The 12,457-nt window shown below is 42.2% G+C and overlaps 1 protein-coding gene across 1 annotated transcript in view; it reads right to left on the reverse strand.

The window, feature by feature from the left end:
* LOC139755851 (uncharacterized) overlaps nt 1-12,457 on the reverse strand; it is a 33,589-nt gene that overhangs the window by 10,580 nt on the left and 10,552 nt on the right. The window contains exons 3-4 of the mRNA XM_071674469.1: nt 2,331-2,385; nt 651-826 (exon numbers count right to left, since the gene is read on the reverse strand). Of these exons, the coding sequence (XP_071530570.1) occupies nt 651-826; nt 2,331-2,385 (231 nt within the window). The remainder of the gene's footprint in view (nt 1-650; nt 827-2,330; nt 2,386-12,457) is intronic.

Below are 12,457 nucleotides of genomic sequence, written 5' to 3' on the forward strand. Positions count from 1 at the left end.
AAGAGAGAGAGAGAGAGAGAGAGAGAGAGAGAGAGAGAGAGAGAGAGAGAGAGAGAGAGAGAGAGAGAGAGAGAGAGAGAGAGAGAGTGGGGAGGATGGATGCGTATATAAAGTAAATATTAAAGAGGCAGTGACTGTCTCCAGTACTTCCTTGAGTGCCCTCAGGGTGATGGCTTTTGTCGAAGCTCTTCTATGGCACCAACAAAAGCCTGGCCATCCCTTCCCCACACCATCTTCTATATTATGGAGAGAGAGACAGCTTTACTATGTACCTTTATATTGGGTTCACGTTACCACACACCAGCTTGCCGCACTGCACGCCACAGTACCTCTCGTTTCACTATCTCCACTTCTCTCTCTCTCTCTCTCTCTCTCTCTCTCTCTCTCTCTCTCTCTCTCTCTCTCTCTCTCTCTCTCTCTCTCTCTCTCTCTCTCTTACCTCCCAAGTCACACGTCTTGTTCGGTACCAGAGAGCAGTATGGTAAATTCTGTACCTCAGTTTAACATAACAGTTTCTCCTGTTCATACCCCTGACTTGTGTGTTATATCCTTTCAGGATTATATATTGATATACTATAACAGTTCTATTCAAACCTTATCGTTATAAGCTCGTTATCATGAGCCCAGAGAGGTACTATCTACCAACCCACCTTTTGGCAGGTCCTTGAGGAAGGCGGAGTTTCTCAGAGAGCCTGTGTAGCGCCTGGTCCCAGTTCGTGAAATCCGTTTTGGTAAACTTGAAGGGCAGCGGCTGGCCTGGGTCGCCGTTCTTGTAAATATAGACGTTGTAGATTTCTTTCTTCTGTACTGGCCGGTATCGGATGGTCTGCAAGAAGAACATTTCTTAGATTTTAGGTGAATTCAGTGAATCACACGCATTCTTAACACAATCTATATCATATTCTGTCTATATAGCGAACCTATATTCTGTACTATACCCTATATGGATTCTCAGTAATATAGACAAAGGATGATATATATCAGCATTTTCTAGTTCATTTTGATGGTTGGGTTGTTTGAGAATCGAAGTTGGTGTTGGAGTTTCAATACTTTTCGAACGCGCTCTGTTGAGGATTCAACCGCATGCCCGAGGTCAGCGGAGGTGCCATGATTAGATATATTATATCTAGCACTTCGGAGTGATGTATTCACGCTATGTATATACATATAACACAACGAGGACTCAAGATATATCCCTGGGAGTGTGGGGGAGTTTGTCATACAAAAGAGCTACTGTGTCCAGGATGAGGATAAGGAGGGAAAGCCAGTGTGTGAGGGACAGCAGACACTGTGGCTTCAGAGACGGGGTTCCCAACACACGTCTTCCAGACACGCTGGATTCCAGGCACGATCAGGCACGAACATAATAATGGGTTCTAGATACAGTGGCCCCAAGCACCAGCGTCCCTAAACATGTGGGTTAAGGTTCTTCTTATGATAAACTCTAGGTTTTTTATTCTTTATTCTTTTTTGCTTTACTAATGTTGACATACAAGTTTCTGCAGCAAGAGTTATACAAAGAAAGATATGACATATTCATACACAAATACATGAACTAAAACCATATAGAAACGCATATATATATATATATATATATATATATATATATATATATATATATATATATATATATATATATATATATATACGTAATCGTTTGATGAAGTTGAATGACATAAGGACGTATGTTACACGGCACAAAAATAAATCTCTCTTCAATAAATGACCCTTCAAGATCTGCCACAACTGTCAGTAATGGCCCCGTAACGAGGCTTTCCACACCCTCATCGTAATCACCTCGTTAGGGTTAACACCATGCTATGCCACCAGCATTCATAAAGGTTATGAAAAGGAAGCAAGAACTTGAAGGATGGACCTTGTGCTTGACCTCCACATCTTGACAACGCAGTGGTCATACCTGATTGTGTCCCGGATGATCTATTGTGTGTGTGTGTGTGTGTGTGTGTGTGCTTCTATATGTAGTTATTTTTGTGTTCAGGATATATATATATATATATATATATATATATATATATATATATATATATATATATATATATATATATATATATATATATATATATATATATATATATATATATATATCGCTGATGTATTTCATCATTGTATTTGTTACAGCTATCATTATCATTATCATCATTATCATTATTATCATTATAATGTTTACATTAGTGGTAAATTGTTTACTGTTGGGATGATAAGATTAAGAGACTTGTTTGCAGGAATAGTGGCAATACTGACACACTTTGTTTACAGGGATAGTGGCAACACAGACTAGCCTTGTTTACAGGGATAGTGGCAACACTGACCTTGGGTGGGGTCGTCTGTTTCTTCTTATTTCCAGGTTTACCAATGTTCTCATACCTGTAATATAGACAAGACGTGTTATATGAGGGACGACTTTGATACAGAAGGAAGTAGTTTGATCATGGACCGTTTTATACACACACACACACACACACACACACACACACACACACACACATGTATATATATATATATATATATATATATATATATATATATATATATATATATATATATATATATATATATATATATACATATATATATATATATATATATATATATATATATATGTGTGTGTGTGTGTGTGTGTGTGTGTGTGTGTGTGTGTGTGTGTGTTTTACATCATATCATATATATATATTAGTAGGTTTATGGACAGGATGTGTCCATGTAATTAGTCACAGACTAATCACCAATTTTCAGCTCATCGGAAAAGCCTCTCGTGTCTTCATCAACCGCACCAAGCAGGAGGAGCAAGTCCTCACACTGGAAGATGGAATGAGATCACAGACCCGGACACCATCGCCCTCCTACACCCTGATGCTGCCTGGCTAGGCTGGCTGGCTAGGAGGCTGGCTAGGCTGTCTCCCTGTAGTCCCATCCCGTATGCTGAGCACCTGTACTCCAGCAGTGAGGCGAGAGCTCACACGGAGGCAACCTTATGAATAGCCTTTTGGTGTATTCAAGGGATGAATGGCGATTGTAATGGCTGTTTTCTGTCGGCCTGCGACCCTCCCTTGGGTAGGAAACTCCTCCACAGCTTTCTCTACTCCTGAATGAACTCTGGAACAGCTGCAAGGCATATATATATATATATATATATATATATATATATATATATATATATATATATATATATATATATATATATATATATATATGAAAATCACGATAAAAAAATCTTGTTAGATGCGTTGATTAAATTTTTTGAAATCATTTGTATTTTTTACGTAAAATCTTAAGAATAAAGTTTATACAAACAGCAGCAGAGAGGCAGATACAGGTACAATAAAGGTCAACATGAGATATGGTAAGGTCAACATGAGATATGGTAAGGTCAACATGAGATATGGTAAGGTCAACATGAGATATGTGGCCCATCGCTTTTTATCTTCTCTGGTGTGTTTACTAGTTACCTTTACAACAACATAAAGTCGCATTGGACAATTTTGCCAGCTGCCATCACCAGCTGGAACGTAGTCTACATTCTGGAGCTGTAAACTTGTTCTCCAGGAAAGTTTACGTCAGTGAGTTTAGGCTGATCACTGTGAATGGGGAATCTGGCCAGGCGTGCGTCCATCCCAGGACCAGCGATCTACCCAGTTCTTGATAGGAAAAGTTCAGGATGTCTTTTTATGTCAACTGTTCCTTAGATATACTTATGTATGGTTGAGCAGGCCATTTACCTCATCAGGGATACTTATACAAGCCCTACGTCTCAAAGCAAGACAAGAATTGTATAAATGAATCAATCAACAACATAAGTGAAATGAGATCTACACCGAGACGTCTTGAATACTCTTCTCTCCCCGCGCTGGGATCATTAACACTGACTGGCTAATCACAAATCCCAGAGCAGCAGCGTATTACTCCCTGGACTTCAAGAAAAAAAATATATAAAGCATCAAAGGAAAAAACTTACGCTGAAAGTTTTAATGAGGAGGAAACTTGAAATGGCTCGACTAATTATTAGTTTCGAAGCTTAAAAGTTCTGGGTGTTGTGTCGAGGTTTGCAGCTTGAGAGTAGACTCAGGGGTCATACAGTAAGCTTAGCTGCAGAATCGGAGTCATGTCATCACCGTGGATGCTGAGTCATGTCAGAAGATTCACGTCAGAATTTGGGTCATGTCAGAAGCTGAATGTCAGACTCAAGTCATATCATTAGCTTACAATCAGCCTCGAGTCTGTCATGCACGTCTTGCAAGGAAGACTTTGTTATATCGCAAGATCACAACATCAGAAGACTTTGTTATATCCGAAAACAGAGGGTGACTTTGTTTAACCGTAAGTTCATGAAAGAGGAAGACCTTCCACACAAAGGTGAGAATCAATAGATAAAACGAATTAAACAATTCATCATAATGTACGTATATAGAAATAGGAACATGATCCCTCTCCTATTTGTTCATTTCCAATTGATTATTTCACTCCAAATTGTATCAAAGGTAATTGCACCTCGCTGATTTATAGTACTATAAACTGGCTGTACAATGTTGCTTCATTTAATTACCTCACATACAATGAATCTAATTATCTTAAATTAACACCTGGTAACTACCAGGTACCCGCTATTACTGAACACACGAACAAACACACACAAAGGGACCCAGTGAGGCATTATAAGTCATCCTATTGTGAGGGTGAACCCAGCACACCTCTCCTGGCCTGGTGTGTGTGTGTGTGTGTGTGTGTGTGTGTGTGTGTTCGTTCTCTGTGCTACGAGAAGAAAGTGAGATCAAGAGAAGAAATATTAGAATATTAGAAAGAGAACTATTCACAGTTCAGGAAGAAATTCTCACTAATGATGATTAATGAGATCATTTAAGCCCACCGAGGCCGAAAATTGAGCACAGTGGCGGAGAAAATATTCTGGGTGTCATTTCGAACTCTGTGAGACGAACACTATGAGACGAAGACTGTGAGACGAACACAATGAGACGAACACTGTGAGACGAACACTATGAGACGAACACTGTGAGACGAACACTATGAGACGAACACTGTGAGACGAACACAATGAGACGAACACTGTGAGACGAACACTATGTGACGAACACTGTGAGACGAACACTAAGAGGCGAACACTGTGAGACGAACACTATGAGACGAACACTGTGAGACGAACACTATGAGACGAACACTGTGAGACGAACACTATAAGACGAACACTGTGAGACGAACACTATGAGACGAACACTGTGAGACGAACACTATGAGACGAACACTGTGAGACGAACACTATAAGACGAACACTGTGAGACGAACACTATGAGACGAACACTGTGAGACGAACACTATGAGACGAAGACTGTGAGACACTGGGAGACTTTTATGAGATCATATCTAAAGCCAGGGTTCATAGTTTCCCAAATTCTGTAATGTTGTTGGTAGACAGACTCACAGCAACAGAACTGATGGAAGAATCTAATGGTTGATTTATATATTTTAAAAACGTTTGGTTTGGAGACATATCATCGAACCCATGAAGAGACAATAGGCAAATAAAAATAAAGAGCGTTAACTGAAAATATAATGAGCTTCTCCATGTTTTTCTCAAATCTTTATTTTACAATTATCATTTATCTAAATCCTGAAAAATCTTTCATTTTCCTTTTTACATAAACCAGCAAAATATTGTTCAAACAGACCAGTTAATACCATTTGTATATGAAATATGAAGATGTGCTGCAATAATTCAATGGATCATAGACTCTCGATACATGACAAATACAGTTTCCCTTCCTGTTAAGACTTCAGAAAACGGTACATAACTTTTTCAATCTGGCTACGAAAATATCTGTATCCTCACCTCTCGATTGAAATACTCATATACAAGTCATTTGTTCATACTTTTAGCTGATTAATGAGTAATTAACCGCTCAACTCCACCTTCGCTAATTGCTGATGAGTTAATCGTCTGTCCCTAAATATAGAGCTTCTTTCTTTTCCAGTTTCGTGTGGAGATTTCTCTTATTAATTGCTCTAAATGAGAGCCATGAAGTAACACCTCAGCTCCTCACGAAGACACTTGGTGGGTAGAGTTAAGACACGGACGGAAGACCAGTGATGACCACACAAAGTTCCATGTTTTGCAACCGTGAGGAACTTACACAGACCCGAGAACTTGCAAACAAGGAGCACTTCCCTGGAGGTATTCATCAGAGGTGAGAGGTCGATGGAAGATCGAGTATAGAATATCGTCAGATGGCAAATATCAGAAGACATTAGGAGAGGTTACCTCAGACAGGTCAGGAATATTCAGTGGAGGAAGAGAAGCAAGGTGCAATGTGAGGGTGTGGCCTCACATTCTGGTCTGGATGAAATTTCCAATTAGGCTCACTCAGGTGTTATTACCTGTGGCCTGAGGTGAGTCTCTATTGACTGCAAGGTCAAAAGGTCAAGGGTCAAGGATATGCAGACATACAATCGTGACTCCCGCACAGGCAAGACTTTCTTCATTCCTCCCAACACCACTCTTGGAAGTAAGGGGGAAGGGAGGGGGGGAGACTGCCACCAATGTTACTTACTGAGGAGTTAATAACATGAAATTGGGTTGCTGGGACACAGTGACTTTCAACCAGACTGCAATGAACTGAACTGAGAGAGAGAGAGAGAGAGAGAGAGAGAGAGAGAGAGAGAGAGAGAGAGAGAGAGAGAGAGAGAGAGAGAGAGAGAGAGAGAGAGAGAGAGAGAGAGAGAGAGAGAGAAATTGAATTTTTCCCCCTAACTTCTGTGCATTCTTTTTTAATTATAGTTTCTCAGTTCCCGTAATTGCCTACATCATCCACGACCTCTCTCGACCTCACTCGCCCCACTAATGATCGTCCACGTATGTGACCCCTCACTCTCCTCCTCCCACTCACTCCTCCCTTTCCAGTCTCAACCGGTCCAGTGTGCTATAAATATCAGATTCATGCACAGTTCACCCCGAGATTTCTTGGCCTCCTTGCACCGTAATGATCACAAGCCACAACCCTTCTTTCCATGACTACCCTTCCGTGAGGCATAACCTCTTCCAACATCCATAAACTCGTAAATTCCAGAACCCATAAATCTTTCCAGAATCCAGAACTAGTGAGGTCCAGGAGCCAAGACCCGTTTGAACTCTCGTCTGAAGCTCAGTAGTCCCAAGACCAAAAATACCTGGATAACGCAATTTTAAACTTCCATGAAATATTCCTTCCAGTGTCTGCAGCAAAACTCCTGGGAAAGAGGTCTTCATGTGAGGTTATGGAGGCGTAATGTTACACTAAATCCCAAAGGCTTTCGTGCCACAAGAAGTTTCATGTACTGGTAAAAATATGATCTTAAACTTAAAGGATTCAACTTTGATAATGAGAATCCACAAGGCTTTAAACAAAGCCATGATACAAATATGCTTCATTTTGTATTACCTTTTCTTTTCACTTTAAGAGTTATCATTACCATGAATGTAATAACTGTTGATGTTAGAGTTACATCTTGTATCAGACCACTAGACGCACTGACCTTCACATGGATGAAAATGATTTCTCAACCCTCTGATCACCAAGTGTTGGCGGTTGGTTCTCTCATTCACAAGGTCAGTTAGCATAGAGAGTCATTAATTAGAGAAGTTCTAAATGCCGAGAAATTCGTTTAAGACTATAATTACAGAAGTTATGAATACCAGTATATCGGTTAAAGTCTATATCCATATGCATATGTATTCACACAAACTGTACACTTAACAAAGAAATTATCTTCACGGTTGCGTCCAATGTATTTCACAATGAATATTACGAAGCCTATTGCTTTGATACGGTTGTTAAGCGCGACTGCGAGTCAGATTTCTCAATTATTTTGGTAGCTAGTTTGGATAATCATTCATTTCTCTAGATATAACAAAATATATAAGATGAATTACAACCGTATGCATATAGTATATTTCGCACTGTGTTGTTTGTTTTGCACACATTCAGAAATCTACATAAGGAAAGCAGGGCTACCAACGTGAGGCAAGATCCTAGAGCATTTGTCAAGATTCTTCGTCCGTTGTGTCATATTGTTTTCGACAAATATGAAAAGATATTTTTTTTTTTGTTGGGTGTTCATATATCCTAGTTTCTCAGCTGGTGAACCTTCACCAAGACTGATCGCGCAATTAGTTCGATGCTCATAATATCTTTAATGATGGTAGAACAGGATGCCTGTAACGGTGTGGACATGTTCAGGACGCAGTACTCTACATGTGACCGCTGGTAATGATGACCAATTAAGTTGCCCATCGCTGACCACTGAGCCAAGCCAGGGATGGAAACCCTGACCAGGACAAAAGATGAAACTGAAAATTACCTCTCTCTCTCTCTCTCTCTCTCTCTCTCTCTCTCTCTCTCTCTCTCTCTCTCTCTCTCTCTCTCTCTCTCTCTCTCTCTATAAGCCCAGCCACGCCTGGTACAACACCCGCGCCGCCCTCCCCAACACGCACCCCGTCACGCCCCTCAGGCTGACGTCTTCCTCTCCTCCTCACATACCCCCGAGGCACCAGCGGCGTGACAGCATCCCAGGATTCCCATCAGCCCACACCCTCCCCTCCGTCCGTCGTCTGCCCAGTTCATGTCCTCCCTAAATATCTGGAGCTCCCATCCTTCCAGCCCCACCGACCTCCAGGCTATATTTCATCACAGGCCTGGAGTTCCTCAAATATTTCCTGGAACGTAACTCCCTCATACGTCCTCCCACTGGCCAGCAGTCCTATTCCAGACTGTGTTGAGGCAGAGCGCCATCCATACATGCCATTTCCATATTCTATCAACTCCGTCTCACCTTCCTTGACTTTCCTTTCTTGATATATATGACGACATCACTACCTCCATCTAGGGAAAGTTATGACAGACACAGAGGCATTACACATCTATGTTGCATGTCTATCTCAACTCCCTCACTACAGAGGAAGATAGAGAAAAAAAAATACTTTTCATGCGTAAGCTCAAGAGGTTGTGTGTCCTTATGAGTAATCTTCTTTGCCTACAGTACCTACCTACTCTCTCTCTCTCTCTCTCTCTCTCTCTCTCTCTCTCTCTCTCTCTCTCTCTCTCTCTCTCTCTCTCTCTCTCTCTCTCTCTCTCTCTCTCTCTCTCTCTCTGCGCCCCTCTCCCCTATATCTCCCAGCCGCACGCTAACGTCAGAACAAGAGTCTTATATATTGAGTCACCTCCCATAAGGTTTATTAACGTAGGATGCAATAGCAGGTGTATTTTAGACATACACTAATACATATATTTCATACATTAGTGTGTCATCTCGTATATCCTCCTTCCTCGAGTCCCACTTCCACTTCTGTATTTCCTCACTACTCCAGGGACCAATTCCCTCTATACTTCTACCTTCTGTTCTTCATTCCAGACGGCAAAACGCATAGAAATTACTCCCTCCACCTCTCTTCACACCAGAACCCACCTGCCTCCATACTTCTACCCATCACACTTCACACTTCCATCTCTTCCCCCTGCACTCCTGGACGCTGGCAACACCCTAGATGCACCGAGACGTTTTCCTCCAACATTAGACTAACCCCAAACATCGTTAAACTCCCTCAGTGGAACTACCACAAAACACGCGCTCTTCTGACCAACTACTCTAATGACCATTACCCTTTTATACCTGTTAAGACGTCCTGTTCTCCCCTCCCTCAAAAAACAGCTACCTTCACGCTAAGTCCCCTTATCCCTGCGATCATTTCCCTCACTCATCGTCCCCCCTCCACCACCTCCCATGACGTAGTCTTTCTTAGATACGAATCAAGAGCGTCACTGGTAGGTCGTTCGTGCTGGTCCTCGTGTTGTTGTTCTCCAGGTACAACTATACGTGTCAGGGTTAGGTCTTGTTTGGCCAGCGTACCAGCTGGTAGCCATGACGACTTTGTAAGTCCCGTTGCAGACCTATGACGTGACTCGGACGTATTGGCGCATTTCCATAGCAAAGTTTTTCACAGCCATTTGTAGGATTATTGTGAGTAGTTTTCAAGACGTTCTCGGCAATTTATTGATCCCGTAGCGATTGTGTTAGATATGATACCGAGTTCTCAGATGTCCATGACGTATTCCTATGTGATGATACAAGTTCCTGAGAGATTATGATGGATTATCGAGTGGTCTGGACCCCCTTCCACGGGGGTAATTGTAGCGCTTGGAAAGGCAGTCGCATCCACTGGGCGGGTGGCCTGTATATGTAGTGTAACACCGGGTGATTGTTTTGAGTTATCGACTGCTTCTTGGTAAGTCATTCTGTAAATATGAGGAGGCCTAATTACGGTGAATTACCCAGTATGCATGTTATCCATAACCAGAGAAAGATTAACCTGAACAGGAGAGTGCTCATAGGTAGATATCGAATTATCGGATTTCAAGGATCATCACACTTCCACAGTTAATTATTCAACACCACTCGTTAATAATGCAATGATTCCGTCTTCTCTTTATAACCTTAGGCATGTTATATTGGCTACCCATAGGGATCATCTTATCATCTTATCATCATTAGACTTGGCGAGTGAGTCATTGTTGGATTTGGCGAGATGCATTAAATTTAGCGAGTTGGCGAGCGATGGCGTGTGGCTGTGGTGTGTCCTTTACCGCTACGTCGGCCATGCTGGCTCATTGCTTTGACAACGGCCTCTCTCTTGTGTTGACTGCCTGTCATCTTCATCGATTGCTTGCTTGCTTGTCTGAAGATATGGTTGCTTAGCAGAGCAGTTACTTGTATGCTTGCTTGTCCGTCTTACTGGACTTATTGTAAGATAGAGGACTTTTGCCTCACAACTTCTAATTTTCTTGCCTTGCTTTTTCTGTCTCTATTCTCTATTATATTTTCCATCATTCTCACTCTATATTTCAATCATTCACTTTTCTTTTTTTCTTGAACGCAAAAACTAGGTCAAAATTCAAGGTCAAAATCAGGAGTAGATTCCAGGACTTGAGTCTTTAATGATCGGGGGTACGGTAACGTCCCTCTTGTAGTGGTTGTTCTTGTGTGGAGAGAGAGAGAGAGAGAGAGAGAGAGAGAGAGAGAGAGAGAGAGAGAGAGAGAGAGAGAGAGAGAGAGAAGGGGGAAGGTGTACATAAACTGTGGACTTCGTTAAACTGTATCCTTTAGTATTCCCCTTTCAAAGATATCATTAAATCATCTCATGAACAATAAACTCCTGTCGTACTTCAGAAGTTCGTCTAATAACCCCATAAAATCCACTTTCGTGCCAGACGAATCTTTCACACACGGAAAAAGGAAGAACAGAACAAGAGAAAGAACGCTCTTGTGACCAGCAAAGTACAATGTTTCCATCAATACAGCACATCACAGTGGGGGCCGTGCACACTTTAAGAGAGCAACGAACAGAAAATGACATTGAAGCCAAAGTCAAGTGAAACAGCTCTCAAGGTTGTGAACATTTGAGTAACTAATGCTTGAATGTATCGTTGGGCTGATCACCTAGTACCTAACATGCTCGTTGTAGTGAGTACTTAACACTGTAGCTCCCAGACTAGCACTCAAGACGACGAAAAAACTAATGGCGACTATCCAGACGTTCAGGCAAGTCCTTGCAAGCACACGAGGCAACATAGTGATCGCTTGGATACCAGGTCACCGAACAAGGTGAAGTGGAGGTATCATCACCTCAGGCATCCACCAAGCATGACAAGCAACCCGCCTCCTGAGAACAGGTCGAGTGCTTGACCAAGGTCCTGGTGGGGGTTGCCTGTGCAAGGTGGTACACACACACACACACACACACACACACACACACACACACACCTGTGGCTGGGGCTGTGGTCACCAGCTAGGCGTGTGGGTCACCAAGGTTCCTGGTGATTCTCTGATGCAAGGTAACAGTTCTTGCTCTTGATGTTCACGCAGAATATATCACTGGCCACACATCCCACACCTCAGGATCCTACATGAACACACCACAGCTTATCACCTACACACATATACCACACACGTACCTGCTACCCACGATACAACCCAGCCCCACACACATACCTGCTGCCCACGCTACATCCCAGCCACACACACACCTACATCTCTGCTTTGTCATACTGTTTCTACTACAATCTCGAACAAGATAACAGATAACCACATTGGGAGCTCATGCTAATAGGACATGTCGCTCCGTGCATAGTTGTCTGTGTAACTCAGGGGTCACCACGTCTTCTGTTATCTGTTCTTCCCACGTACTATCCTACAGCAGATAACCTTGTCATGGACCATCAGGCCTTCTGTTATCTGTTCCACTATGCATTCCCATAAGTACGCCCCTCATTTCTCCCTGTCCTATTCTTCCTTTCTCTTCATCCCTTCTGTCTCCTCATCCTCCCCTCATCTCTCATATCCCCTGCCGTCCTTCCCATCCTGCATATGAGAGATAAGAACAGCCAGGCGTCCTGGCCAA

Source organism: Panulirus ornatus, chromosome 20 (assembly GCF_036320965.1).
Source record: "Panulirus ornatus isolate Po-2019 chromosome 20, ASM3632096v1, whole genome shotgun sequence".
Taxonomy (NCBI): Eukaryota; Metazoa; Arthropoda; class Malacostraca; order Decapoda; family Palinuridae; genus Panulirus; species Panulirus ornatus.